Here is a 15,694-nt window from a genome sequence, read left to right on the forward strand (position 1 = left end):
ATTGCGCCACCCCATTCAACACATTTACATATTATATCTATGCACATATAATTCTAACTTTATTTGCAAAAACATGGTTGATACAGAAGGTTAAAATATTTTAATTCCAAATAGATATTAAAACAGGCTACCAAACTGCAGTATGTTTTTGGCCAATATGGTGCTACTTGAGCAAGGCTCTTAACCTGAAAATTGTTCCAAGGCAGCTGTACAATGGATTAATACTAAATACTGCATTTTTTTTTTACAATTGCTTTTCATACCTTCTGTGCTTTTTCAGTAAAAGTTTCTCCATGTAGCTTAAGCTATTTTCACTGAAAATGATCTGAATAGGTTTTTTTGAGCTTAGGTCAGCCTGGGCACCAAAAACACCTGTAGAGACTGAAAAAAGAAACAAATAGAAAGAGACTGTGAGTGACTGGAAAAGCACTTTATATATTTTATTAGTATAGTGACTGGACCATTGAAGGGCACCTTCCTTCATTGACACATACATGACTTTGGGATGTTACAGGATATTAGTACTCCTGAGGGAAGTCCATATTAACACAAAAACAATACAAGACTCTAAACAGACATAGCCCAATATAAACTGTTTCTACACATATATAACTTAGTATGTAATAACTTAATTAATAAGGTGTAAATAATGTTAGTTATGTAAATATTATTTTGCAAATATTTTATATGGTATTTCCTAGGGTGAACTGGAGAGCGGGGCAGCATGGTGGCGCAGTTGTAGTGCTGCTGCCTTGCAGTTAGGAGACCTGGGTTCGCTTCCCGGGTCCTCCCTGTGTGGAGTTTGCATGTTTTCCATCCATTCATTTTCCAACCCGGTGAATCCGAACACAGGGGTCTGCTGGAGCCAATCCCAGCCGACACACACAAACACACCCACACACCAGGGCCAATTTAGAATAGCCAATCCACCTAACTTGCATGTCTTTGGACTGTGGGAGGAAACCCACGCAGACACAGGGAGAACATGCAAACTCCACGCAGGGAGGACCCAGGAAGCGAACCCGGGTTTCCTAACTGCGAGGCAGCAGCGCTACCACTGCACCACCCTCCAATGAATATAATGCAGATTCTAATTGCCAGTAATGACATATCAATGAATATCAAATTGTCAAAGCTTACCTAAGTATGATCAGCAAACGAGGGGATGGAATTGGATGGAAAGACAGATTTTCTATATGTCACTCTACAGACTACTGCTGAAATATTGTATACTACAATAAGGTACTGATAACTAATCATATTTCATCAACCAATGGTCATTAGCAATTAATAAAATGTATTCAAAACATGCTGGCTAGAAATATTAAAAAAATATGGTATTAAGAATGAAAAATGTCATTTACAATAATTTCAGAAGTACATTAAGAAAAATCTTCTGTTTTCAAATTTGTCAAAACATATAGATGATCCTGAGTTAGCCAGATTGTGCCCATTTGGACAATGTATACACAAAGGGAATTTGGTGCAGGCAATAAAATGACCACAATTTATTTTTAAAGTGATTACATTGTTTTACCGATAACTGGTTTTCATGTATTGAGAATTATAAATTCTCTGAGCAAAAGGAATAGCACATTAATGTCAGTGTAATTCATTGTTAATAGTTGCCACATTTATGCTGTTCCTAACATTATTGCCTCCTCATACAATAGTTTTGCAAGCAATAAAGTACAAATTGCTGGTTTTATTTGCAGTATTTTTGCTGTAAAGATTAAACAGGAAATAAATGTTTCAATATCAGAATAGTACAACCCGTTCATTAATTAAAGCTTACATCAGGGTACCTTCCTTTAATTCTTCAAGGCTATAACTGAAGCATGAAAATTACTATGTTATTTTAAATTGGAATATTATAAATGCTGACCACTGGAAAGACAAATCTGCTGCACAATATTCTCTCTTGGTTAACTGAAAGCCAACAGGGTTCACAAAATATAGATACACATATACATGCATACTTTACTGTTTTGGAGATTTCATTTTAAATGTATTAATTTGTCATTTTGCCTTACAATCTACACTGAAATATGCATAATGGACAAACTGAAAACATATTTTCAGAAAGATTTGACAAAATTATTAAAAAACACCGACAAATCTCATATAAGCTTTCAGATCTTCACTCTACACCTCTTCACTGGGAAGAAACACTACTTTTCCCTGCTGGCAACACGAAGTAGACAATCTACAATTTTCCGACTTAAAGTTTAAATCCGAACGATATATTTAATCTCTTTTCGCTTTTCCGTTATTTCACGGAGTAATAATTTCTGTTTGTTTGCACAAAGGCGATCTTTACTATCATTTTTTTGAGACTTTCAAATTTTAGTACTCTCATTATCTCTAATCTGCTCTGCATGTCTATTGTGGCAACAATTTTGAATTCTTTACGATGTTCTACTTTGTCATTTACTTTTTGTCTTTTATTTCTGGTTCAAGGTGTGGTTTCATCTCACGGGACGTGAAAGTATCTCTCTGAAAACGTCATGTCTCGTCTCATCCCAGGCTAAAAAGTCTTGTCTCGTCTCAGGATTTTTTTATTATAATACAGAGATAGAACTCTCAATTCCAAAGGTTAACGCCCATTTCCTAAGGCTGGACACTTGAAAATTTGTGACAGGAATATTGGCTGTGATGTTAATGACCAGCAATGAGTACGCGGTTCTCCGACAACAGACGCGGCAGGGAGTGCTGTGCGCGAGGTGAGGAGGGAGAGACCGCAGCGGCTGGCAGGACAAGGGCTGATGAGTGCCCTAGGTCCTAGCGCCCTACACTCTGAGCCCACGGCAGTCTCCCGTCACTCTGTAGGGACGCAGACGGGATCGGATCTGAGCGCTTGCCATGGTCAGACCCAGACCGTCACGGCGTCCCAGAGGAAAAGGAGGAATCAAGGGAAAAATGCCGGTTCCTCCGATATGGGAGGACATGAGGCAGGCGGCTCATGTCTGGTTGCTGGCCACCCTCTGCAGGGGCAGAGGGAACTTGTGGAGTCAGCGGGGAGGAAAGGACTGAAGGCGGTCCCGTCTGTTACATCGACAGGAGGGACACGGAACCCACGGAGGGGGTGCCGAACAGGCAAGTTCGGAGGGGGTGGGGGCTGCCAGTGCGTGGCACAAGGGGACGCCAGGGAAGGGTGTCCAGGCTGCGGCTCTGCCCCCGTCTTTCTCTGTGTTGCAGGACCGGACCCTGGACGTGCAGTAGGACCCGCTTCATTGGGAACCTGCCCTCATGCGACTGGCCATCTGACGGGAGAACTCTCCGCTGGCGAGGGGGTGCTGCCACAGCTGGTGGAGCCTACGATGGAATGAGTGGCGCCAGCCAAAGCAAAAACCTTGGAGGGGGTGCCAAAGGAGTGGGCACCGGGGTGCTGGTAAGAGGGGGGAGCGCAGCCTGTGCAAGGCACAGGAGGGCACCAACTGGTGGTGTTCAGGTGGCGTCTCCTCTCCTATCCCTGTTAGGAGAACAGGGCCGGACCTCGGCAGCCCAGGAGTAGGACCCGTTTTGGTGATAAGCTGCCCTCGCGGGACGTGTCGCTCCTCCCAAATGGTCTTCGCTGGCCCTCGCTGGGGCACTGTCAGGGATGCCAGGGGCAACGACCCGGCCGGGACGCCTTGAGGGACCGGAGGAGGGTGTACATGCGCCCTGGATCACGTGGGGGCCGCCAATCCTGTTTGCTTTAGGGGCCATGGGCACAGAGCTTTGAAGCTACACCCTGTAGGGGCCCATGGTCGCTGCCAGGGGGCGTTCCCGTGCCTTGGGAGCTCTGGACCTCAGCTCTTCCGCCACACCAGGAAGTGCTGGGGGGAAGAAGAGCAGGGAAACCCGGAGTGCTTCCGGGGATGCAGCCGGCACTTCCGCCACACAGGGGCGTGTCGGCAGGTGATTGCCGGAACCCACCTGGCGCACATCCGGGTGATAATAAAAGGGGCCGCCTCCCTTCATTCAGGGCGAGAGTCGGGAGCGGAAAGGACTGAGCTTGCTGGAGGAGGCAAGGAGGCGGCCTGCAGTGGAAGAAAGGCATTGTTGTGGCCAGGACTTTGGGGGTTTTGTGGTGCATTTTTGTATATAGTATTGTAAATAAACGTGTTGTGGGTTACATGAACGTGTCTGCCTGTCTGTGTCCAGGCCAGCTTCCACACATGCCATAAACTTCCCCAGGGAGACTGAATAGTGTAATCACTCAGAAAGAGGAACATACTTTGTTATCCTTAACAGCCCTACAATATCCATTACTTTCAGCATTTTGGTTGGATCTTATTTCAATTTCCAATACTGAGCTTTAAAAATCAATAACCTTAGCCAAAAAGACAGACTCAGCCTTAACCAATGCTTCAGGTATTGCCTCATTCAAAGAGGACATATCCACCATGGCCACGAGTTCCTCAAAGTGCTCTGTATACCTCTCAACCATATCCCCAATTGGGGAGTCAATGTTTCCCGATCCTTGCTGAAAACAGCATGAGCAAGGTTCTTCCTCCTCTTTACAGCATATCTGAAATTAACCACATAGTGATTTTCTCTATTCAGTATTTTTCTTTCAAATACTGTACATTTTCTTCAACAACCTTAGTTCAACAACTAAATTATGCCTATAAGAAATGTGTTATAAGTAAATTATTCACAATTTTGTAGTATTTCTGCATAGCAAACTGTTAAGACGTTAGACTATTTCTACCAAACATATTGTTTACTCATTAATGATATCTGGACCATCTGTTTATTAAAAATAACAGTAGTGTCCATTTTCATAAGAATTTGCATAATGAATACCTTTTTGTGCACATATAATGATTATGTAGAAAAGTGCTTCAAATATGGGTCATCAATGTGTATTTCACCAGTAATAACCTTTAATATTTTGTTTTGTCTGTGTACATTTATATACAGTATAATTGCATCTGTTGACTTTCAGTTAAACTTTGGTGTGTCTTAACATAACTTTGACTTAATTTTTCTCCTATTTAACAAATTGGTCTTTGCCACAGGTATGCATAGCTGTGACAGTTTTACATGTATAGTAAGCAAAATTATATACTAATGAATTGAAACACATTAGAATGACTTTTATTCTTATTTAGCTTTAAGAATGGCAAGAAAAAGTGGCCATCTTTCCATACATGCAAGATCACATGCCGTGTTTTAGAGTCTATCTTTAAAGCCAACTCTACCTTTAGTTTTTTTTTTTATTTACTGTAATTTAGCAAAAAGAATTGCAATTTCCCTGCTGTATAATCTCCTACAAACTGAAATAATACAAGGTGACCCAACCTAGAAGTCAGGATCTGTTTTGCTATACTCAAATACGATTTGTGAATCAATAAAAAAGGACCTTAAATTGTAGAATTTGGCCACTGAGAGACCAAAACCCATAATAAATGATACCTCTTTATCCTTTTATTATCTAAACCCATTTTTACATTTCAGACGGATGGAAAGTAGACCACAGTGGCTAAAGAGAGACAGCTCTAGATTCCCCTCCAACTTACTGAGTGACCTGAGTCGGTTCACTTATACTGCCTGCAGTCCAATGTTAAAAATTCTAATATGTGTTGTAGATGGCTTTCCATATATAAAGCTGCACTTCAGCATTAAAATATTGCACACAAACATTTTGTTATGTGGAATGAAATGGAAAATATCAAATTCTAAAAATGTGTATCTCCATTGATAATCTGTAGTAGTTTGGGCACTAACATAAAAAAAAAAACAAAAGTATCTTTTTAAAGTAAAATCTACTCAAATAACTATGTTCATTATCAAGAGTCCTTTGGTGTTTTACAATGGTGATAATTATGCAAAATTTCTTTCAAATAAATGATTAATTTTTGAGTTATAGTGTCACAGTCTCACTTACTGATTGGTCTACAGAAGAGTCCTCTAAGTTGGGCAGACACACAAGTATGACACAAGTATGAATTTCACTATACTCTGTAATGAGAGCAAAATAACTGCCCAACAAAGTCTTTTGAAGTTTTCCATGAGTTTTCCATATAATGTGGAGATGTTGATAAATTGTCTGGGTCAGTCAGAGAGATGTAAACATTCCTCACATCTGGCCATGAAACTCTTGCCTCTATTTAAACTATGTTGTAATGTGTTAGGTTTTAGCATCAGTTTAACTTCCCATTCCTTTCTCTCGTGTGTCTTGAAGTTATCTTCAGTTATCTTACTAAAAGATCTTGACTATACATTGTTCTCCTCTCTTAGAAGCTAAATGAACCTTAGGCTGGTGATGTCTGTTAATTTTTTACATTGAAGATGACCCACTTAAAGGTTATCCAATGCTGTCTCTCTCCTAATAATTATGTAAACACAGGGAACTCCAGTTTCTGTACAACAAACTGCCTAAATAAGGGGTCTGAGTTGCCTCAAAAGCTTGCATATTGCAATCTGTTCAGTTAGCCAAGAAAATGTATAATTTTGCTGGACTTCTCATTGCATCCATAATGGCTATCATTGTACCACACCCTAATACTAAACTCTGTAGAAACATACCAACACATACACAAACACACAAACAAATACAGACATCATTCTAAAAATTGTCAGACTGTGTTGAGTAATTTCTAAAATGAGCAAATGAGATGAAGACTTGAAGTGAGAATTTTGATTCCATGACAGTGCTTTCTCCTATTTGCATATACCTGTCTCAAGCAATCTAAGGCTCAGGTGCTAAAAGAGGATCTGAACAAAGTTAACACCTTGAACAAATTTTTTAATTGATTTTCCCTTTCACTGCCACCTTCTTTCAATGACCAGTCTCCTCACACCATCACTACTATATCAACAGTGCATACCACATCAACTGGAATAGCCAGTGACAAGTCCACCAGTGACCATAAGTGTGGGCTATCCATAACTGAAAAAGAAGTAAGTAGACAACTGAGGAAGTTACCCACAGGAAAAGATGTGGGACCAGATGGAGTCAGTCCTTGAGTTCTTAAAGCCTGTGCTGATCAATTTATTCATGTCCTCTTTCACCTGTTTTGGTCTGTCCCTAAGGCTTCAGAAATTGCCACTGCTGTGGAAAGCACCCTGCACTGTTCCTGGTCAGCAGAAGACAGGTACCTCTTCACATAATGACTTCAGATCAATAGTACTTTCAATGACTAGAGACCAATGCCACTTACGTCTCACATCCTTTGAGAGACTGGTCCTGAACTATATGAGCCCTCCTGTGGTAGACAAACCTGGACCCACTGCAATTTGCCTATCAGACAAAGACAGGACTGGAGGATGCAACTAATTATCTGCTCCACAGGGCTTATTCTCATCTGGACAAAGCTGGCAGCACTGTAAGGATTACGTTTTTTGATCCCTCCTGTGCCTTCAATACCATTTAGTGATCCCTGTTAAGAGGTATATGCAGAAGGATGAGCCTGTGGTGTCCTGGATAATGGACTATGTGTCAGGCAAACCACAGTTTGTAAGCAACACTGGAGCAACACAATGAACAGTTCTGTTCTCTATTCTCTCTGTATATCCCAGACTATAAATGTAACACTAGGTCATGTCTTATTGATAAGGGAGATGAAACAGATCATAGAAGTCAGATGGAAAAGTGGTGCAAAGAGAATTGTCTGTATCTTAACATAACCAAAACCAAGAAACTGTTTATAGACTTTCACCATACCAAAGAGCTTCTATGTCAGATTCAAGGAGTGGAAGTACAGGTGGTCCACTCCTACAAGTACTTGTGGATCCACATTAATGATAGGTTGGACTGGTCAAAGAACACAGAGGAACTATATAAGAAAAGGAAGAGCAGGTTCTTTTCCTTAGGAGAATGCATTCCTTTAATTTGGGAAATGACAACCTTTCACATCTTTTACTCTGTGATGGCCAGCGTGATTTTCTATGCTGTGGTGTGCTGGGCTGATAACATCACTTTAAGAGAGGCCCCCCTGAATCAACAAGCTAAATAATAGGGCAAGCTCAGTTATAGAACACATGTTTTCATATGTGAAGCTTATTTTTTTGATTTTTTTGTTAAGTGCATGTCTTAAATTAATCTATTTGATTTTTAAACACTAGGGCTATAAAATGAAGATAGACACTGAACACATAATTAGTTGTTGTATAGGTATACCCTTGAAAAAGCAACATTCTCAGTTAATTTAGTCAAGATATTTAACATTTAGTCAAGTGGCAAAGCCAGTGATTTCAGGTGATGATTTCAGGTGAAGAACAAAAAAACAAACAAACTAACAAACAGTACTTATATGATGGTTACATTTCCCCTGCTTCTGTCTAATTTTGGTTTAGAAAAATCAAGGCAAGTACCTAGAGTTTAGATTTATAATAGGACATGTAATTATTTGAAATACCTGGAACAGCTTCATGGGGCTTCCATTCAGATTCAGGCTCATTTGTTTCTTTTCCATTTCTCCATTCCATTAGAACTTCCTGAAAAGACTTGGCAGACGCATCTTCATCAAATGTACCATTTAACAAGAAACTTTGATTTTGCTCATTTGCACTACTAACTGGTACATCTCCTACATTTTCTTGGTCCAAAATTAAAACCTAAAATAAAAAGGTGAGAACATGAGCAAGTGAATATTCTGTATATCTAACATGTAAAGTAATAGGTGAAAATTAATACTGAAAATTAGAAGTAATAGGTCAAAATAAAAACTGATAAATATATTTGAAGACTAGTCTAAAAGCAATGACTAAAGATCTTTTAACTTGATGAATAAACTCCAGGTTATGCTTTGCCAAATGTCACTTATAAAGCTCTGAAACTGTGAAATTTTCTCACTAACTATATCTGTTTCCTGGCTGTGCTGTATTATTGGATTTTCAGGTCTACAATTACCACCATGTGCAGGCAGTACACAGGTTCTTATTACCCTATTATGTGCTTTATATCTGTAAAGACTGGAAAAGAAAGAAATAGCAATTGTGTTGAGTATGACTGCTCAGTGCATTTGTTTGTGTTTCCTCCAAAAACACCAGTATTAGGAAAATATAAGCTTCTAAATTGGCTTGGTGTAAATTAGAGTGTGGGTGTGTGAATAAGAAAATGAGGTTATACAGTAAAGGATACACAGATGGGTAAGAAATTTAAATCTAAGATTTACATCTGGACTCTTCAGCGGGTTATTTCCAAAGCATTGCATATCATGGTAAATGTTATAGTGTGTCAAGAATTACTTAAAAAAGTGAAAATCAATGGCATTAGTTACAGTTTACATACACTTCATACATATAATTTTCCATGCTGTTTAAACGCATAGTTAACATAGTGCGTGTAAACTTGTGACCCACTGGAATTATGATATAGTCAATAGAACGTGAAGGAATCTGTCTGTGAACATTGTTGGAAAAGAATATTTTTGCCCTGCACAATGCAGATGTCTTTAAAATGATATGCCAAATTTATAGTTTGTTTGTATAAAATCTGTGGAGTTATAAATTGAGTTTTAAAGAATTCACCCTAAGTGTATGTAAACGTTTGACTTCAACTCTACATACCTATTGATTACAGGCCTGCAACCTGTAATCAAGGCTTAAAATTTGATGTTAGCTTAGGTCCAGCTAAGCCATATATTTTTAGAAACTGTGACTGTGACAAAATTCAGAGGACCAGAAAGAACAGGGCATAAGTCACATGTGCCAAATGAACATTTACTTTGACTACAGGACTCAACCATGTGCTTTAACTTCACCTAACGCACAGTTTTTAGTTGTGCCACTAGAAGAAGGCAACACATTATTTTCAGACACAAGGGTCCAAAAATGTGTAATGCCACTAAAGGTACAGTATAGGCTTAAGATCAAATTTTACAAGTATGCAGTAATCTGCTATACATCTGTATTCTGGCAGATGTGCATTTTTTGTTCTTTTTTCAATTTGTGGACACTTGGGACCTTTACACTATTGTTTATCATTTAAAACTAAGGGTAGATTTTTAAAAAATAAAATTTAAACTTCTGTGGCATTATAAATCAAAACAAGGCATAAGAAAAAATATACATTTTTAAGTTTTTGAATTATATCCTGTAACAAGCACACTTACTTACCTACTGTTTTTTTTCATTCCGTACAAGGTTCTTTGAGTAATGTATCCAGTTACATTCAATTTTCCTTTCTATTTTCATATTTATATGTTTACTTTTATTATCAAACTAGGCTGACCCGCCTTTTTAGGCGACCGACTTTTAAGTTGACCATTTCTTAAGGCAATTCAATATGTAGATCAATTTGATATTTTATACAAACTCATTAATTTGGTTATATTGCATTTGATCGGTATTACTTTAATACTCGTAGTTTCTGTTATTTTTGTGATGAAATGTAAACTTTTTTTCTATATTGAGGTCGCCCTTTTGAACCCCCCTGATATTTACTACGCGGTGAGGCATTTGTACTCCATCAACATTAATTATTTCCAGAAACATAATTTTGTCTATTTTTCCAGCGCATCGCACACAAAAGCAAGGGAACGATGGGAGCACCAGAACTCTGCTCACATCATGTCGCTTCGTATCGCAAGCTGCAAGTACAAAGTAGTAAGTCTGTGATAAGCGGAATACCGCTACGCTTTCCACTCACGGGACGGAAGGACAATTCTTTTATATAGTAAGAAAGAATAAGAAGATATCGCACAGTCTGGAGTAGAAAATCATCTGTTACCTGGAAAAAGGAAACTACAAATCCCATCGTGCATTGCAAAATGGACGGGGCATGTGTGAAACTCCGCGCCTGCATAGCACTCACGGGACGGAAGGACACCCGAAGGATTGGCATAGATAGCATATGCAAAAGAGAATCATCCTCTTTAATAAAACCCTTGTGTGCATCCAGTGTCCGTGTGTGTGTGTCTTCTGGTGAAGTGCGCATGCGCGGGGCCACACAGCACGTGTTCAGTCTCTTCCTGTGCATTCCCTGTGGAGAGAGATACACATACAGGCGCGCACGAGTCACACAGACACACAGGCCCGCACGAGTCACGCACACACACACACAGGCGCGTGCGAGTCACACACACACACAGGCGCGCACAGTCAGTGTGTGTGCATCTTCTGGAGAAGTGTGCATGCGCGGGGCCACACAGCACGTGTTCAGTCTCTTCCTGTGCATTCCCTGTGCAGAGAGAGACAGACACACACATAGGCGCGCGAGTCACACTCACACACACACAGGCGCACGCGCGTCACACACACACAAGTCACACACACACGCACACGCACACGCGAGACAAACAGGCACGCGCGACAGACAGACAGACAGACAGACAGACACACACACACACACACACACACACACACACACAGGTGAGAGACAGACAGACACACACATAGACACAGAGGCGTGCGCTTAAGAGACACACACGTGAGAGACACACACAAAGGCGCACAAGAGAGAGACACACATACAGGCGCGCGTGTGCATTGTTGCAATGTTACTTTTCTTGGTTGTTTATTAAATTACAGATTTTTCAAATGTTCATTTCTTCCCCTGTGCTTAAAACTCATTAAAAAAAGAGTTTTTAGCGAGCGGGTCATAAGGCTATAGCGCAAATTCTTGCAGTGTTAGTTTTCTCTGTTGTTCAAGGTTTTCTTAGTGTTAGTCAATGTTTTTACATTTAGTTTACTATTACGCTGTGCTTTCTATGGTATAGTTAACTATATCTGTGCTTAAAAACTAAAAAAAAAAATTATTTACATACAGTTCATACGGTCTGGAACGGGTTATGGTCGTGAACCGAGGTTCCACTGTATTACTGTCAGACAAAATTACAGGCATTTCACGGAAATACAAACCAGTATTACTGAGAGAGAAAATTAAAGGCACACAATACAGTGACACATATTACAGTCACATACAAGGTCCCTTGTCATTTAATATAGACTGTTCATACAAATGTTTATGCACTACTGTTCTAGCACCCGTTATTTTAACGGGCTTAATGTCTAGTTCCATATAAGGTACATGGATACAATTTAATACAAATGCTATTACTAAAATCTGCCTTTTTTTACCCATTATCAACTTTTACTTGTGTATAAAAGATGTAGCCTCAGTTTATCAGTGTAAAAATAATGAGGCATTTCATTCCAGGGCTAACATAAAATCCATCCACCTTCAGAAGCAACCTTTCCCTATTATAAATTTCAAGAGTCGGAAGAGACTACAGAGTTGATGCACAAAGGCTTTAAAAACACTCTGGATAGGGTGTCACTTCAACACAGGGTAATTCAAACTTATTTATGCTAAGCAAATTTAGAGATAGATGGCAACAGGAATACCAAAAGAAAATCCATCTGCAGCAATTAGGCCAGGAATCAAACCGACATGCTACGAGACAATACTGAAAGATCATGATAATCAGGTAAAAAATGGTAATTTATTAAGTGCACTTAATCCAATTGTGAAGACATTCACAGTGAGCTGGAGTCAGTCCGGGAGAAATCAACAAGGGAAAAGATACTAGCACATTCTAGGGCACACTCTTTCTCTCTCTCTCTGATACACACAATCATGATGACTACCCAGTAAAATACCCATACATAAATGTGGAGAACATGCAGATTTCACATGGATTGCAATCTGGGCAGAAATTAAGCCTTTGAGTCAGTAACTGTAATCAGTGCACAACCATCCTGTCAAGGCAGTCAAGAAATCTATTGCCATTTTTGACTAAGGTAATTCAACCCTTGTCAAATTTAATAAAATTCAAATGTTGAAGTGACAATAATAATATTCAAAAATGATTTGATATCTTTGTTTAGCTTTTCTGCATACTTAATTTAAATAAAACAATATATGCCCCATCAGTAACAGCCTATTTGTGGATCAAATTACAAATTAAATAATTATGTGACTGGTCTTCAGATGATTTTGGCCAGGTGCTTTTACAATAAAAGTGTACTGGCATTTACACCAGCTGCTGCCTTTTTTATTGCCTATCTGACTTCAGCTCTCATGAATGCCATTACATCTCTTCTGTCACTCCTCATTTAAAAGTACTGCTCACTATTGAAACTGCAGAGCAGTGCAGGTTTTGCTACATTTCCTAGTGTAATCAGTTGATAGTCAGAAACATGCATATTTCTAAAAGCACAAATACAAAATATGATTCAGGTAAGTTGATGTGATTCCAAATCTAATAAATGTCAGGCTGAAGGATTCCAAAATGGCCCAGAGGGGGTATGAGCGTGTGCATAAGTGGGCACTGTAATGGACTGCTGTCTTGCCCAGTACTTGTTTCTGTTTTGCCCCTGATGCAGGTGGCCAAGGTTCCTGGCCTTGGAGTCTTTGAGCTGATACAAACAACTTTTAGTCTGTTATGATTTTTAAGTAAGTATCTTACACATTCGTCTGTATAATTTTACCAGTTATGAATCCGAAAAATATACTGGAAATTAAACGAACACGTTTAGAGTTTAGCATCAAGTCACTGAAACTTCTGGGATACTGATCTAGTCAATTAAGTAGCAGAGGGGTTGTTAATCAGTTTCAGCTGCTGTGGTGTTAATGAAATTAACAACAGGTGCACTAGAGGAGCAACAATGAGACGGCCCTCAAGACAGGAGTGGTTGAACAGGTGGAGGCCACTGACATTTTCCCTCATCATCTTTTCTGACTAATTTTTTCACTAGTTTTTCATTTGGCTATGGTCAGTGTCACTACTGGTAGCATGAGACGATACCTGGACCCTACAGAGGTTGCACAGGTAGTCCAACTTCTCCAGGATGGCACATCAGTACGTGCTATTGCCAGAAGGTTTAGCTGTGTCTCCCAGCATAGTCTCAAGGGCATGGAGGAGATTCCAGGAGATAGGCAGTTACTCTAGGAGAGCTAGACAGGGCCATAGAAGGTCCTTAACCCAGCAGCAGGACTGGTATCTGGTGATTTGGACAAGGAGGAACAGGATGAGCACTGCCAGAGCCCTATAAAATGACCTCCAGCAGGCCACTGGTATGAATATGTCTGACCAAACAATCAGAAACAGACTTCATGAGGGTGGCCTGATGTCCTGATGTCCTCAAGTGGGCCCTGTGCTCACTCCCTGGCACCGTGGAGCTTGATTGGTATTTGCCATAGAATAACAGAATTGGCAGGTCCACCACTGGTGCCCTGTGCTTTTCACAGATTAGAGCAGATTCCTCCTGAGAACATGTGACAGACGTGAAAGGGTCTGGAGAAGCCTTGGAGAACATTAAGCTGCCTGTAACATTGTTCAGCGCAACCGATTTGGTTGTGGGTCAGTGATGGTCCGAGGAGGTTTACCCATGCAGGGACGCACAGACTTCTACAGGCTAGACCACGGCACCTTGACTGCCATTAGGTATCGGGATGAAATCCTTGGACCCGTTGTCAGACCCTGTGCTGGTGCAGTGGATTCTGGGTTCCTCCTGGTGCACGACAATGCCTGGACTCATGTGGCAAGAGTATGCAGGCAGTTGCTGGAGGATGAAGGAATTGATACCATTGACTGTTCCCCTTGACTTAAATTCAATAGAACACTTCTTGTGACATTATGTTTCGTTCCATCCGATGCTGCCAGGTTGCACCTTATACTGTCTAGGAGCTCAGTGATGCCCTGGTACAGATCTGGGAGGAGATCCTCCAAAGACACCATCCGTTGTCTCATTAAGAGCATGCCCAGACGTTGTCAGGCATGCATACAAGCATGTGGGGGCCGTACAAACTACTGAGTACGATTTTGAGTTGCTGCAATGAAATTTATGCAAAATGGACTAGCCTGCCGCATCATTTTTTCACTTTTTTTTGGGGTGTCATTAAATTCAACCCTCTGTAGGTCAATAATTTTCATTTCCATCAAATGATGTGGCATCCTTTCATTCCTAACACATAAACCCAGTCTATATCAGTATAGATATCCAGCATGATTTTCTTTCCCATTGAGATCTGATGTGTTTTCAAACTGTTCCTTTAATTTTTTGAGCAGTATATATATTAATTCTGCATATTAACAGGGCCATTTAAGACACTTTAAATAAGTATTTTTGAGTTGGATGAATTACATCAATAATAACATATAGTGATTAAAAACTATAAAACCACAGCACAAAATATACCATCAACATATTTTTGAATTCTTGAATGTAACATGCAAAAAACTAAAATAACACATACAGTATATAAGATAAATCTGTAAGATGATAATGGTGTCATTTACCTCTGCTTTTCTATTCATCAACTGTGTGGAAAAATTTTTTTTTATTGGTGGCCCTTTGTTAACAGCTTCATCCTTATGTTTATTTCTCTCAGATGCCAGTTCAGGATAAATTTGCTTTTTAAACTCGTTAACGACATTTAGTGTAGTGACAGAAGTCTGGACCTCCATCTGTTACAAAAAAAAAAAGAAACAGTGTCATTTTAATAATAAGGGCTATTAAAAATACATGGAATAAAGTAAGAAGAGTGAGCTTTACCTCATGGTAAACTTGTTTGTAAATCCATTGGCAATAATTACCTTGAAAAACCTAAAAAATTCAGTGACTAGGAATAAAGAACCTTGAATAACACTGGTTTGTTTGGGAGACTTGCAAAAAAAAATGTTACTAAAGAAATCACCTTAAACATCACCTAGAAACTTGCTATAAATGAAGAGAAAATCAGTTAACTTTTGGGGAAGGTCTTTGAATTCAGATAAGACCAAGACTGCACTTTTTATAAAGTTCTAATACTTTTCTA

The 15,694-nt window shown here is 39.7% G+C and overlaps 1 protein-coding gene across 5 annotated transcripts in view; it reads right to left on the reverse strand.

The window, feature by feature from the left end:
- zbbx (zinc finger, B-box domain containing) overlaps positions 1 to 15,694 on the reverse strand; it is a 148,974-nt gene that overhangs the window by 80,935 nt on the left and 52,345 nt on the right. For all 5 annotated transcript variants that reach the window (XR_005634112.1, XR_005634113.1, XM_039756909.1 and 2 more), the window contains exons 8-10: positions 15,177 to 15,344; positions 8,349 to 8,547; positions 264 to 381 (exon numbers count right to left, since the gene is read on the reverse strand). Coding sequence is in view for 3 of the 5 variants with exons in the window: in XM_039756909.1 (XP_039612843.1) it covers positions 264 to 381; positions 8,349 to 8,547; positions 15,177 to 15,344 (485 nt within the window). In the remaining 2 variants the exon portion in view is untranslated. The remainder of the gene's footprint in view (positions 1 to 263; positions 382 to 8,348; positions 8,548 to 15,176; positions 15,345 to 15,694) is intronic.

Source organism: Polypterus senegalus, chromosome 1 (assembly GCF_016835505.1).
Source record: "Polypterus senegalus isolate Bchr_013 chromosome 1, ASM1683550v1, whole genome shotgun sequence".
In the NCBI taxonomy this organism is placed as follows: Eukaryota; Metazoa; Chordata; class Cladistia; order Polypteriformes; family Polypteridae; genus Polypterus; species Polypterus senegalus.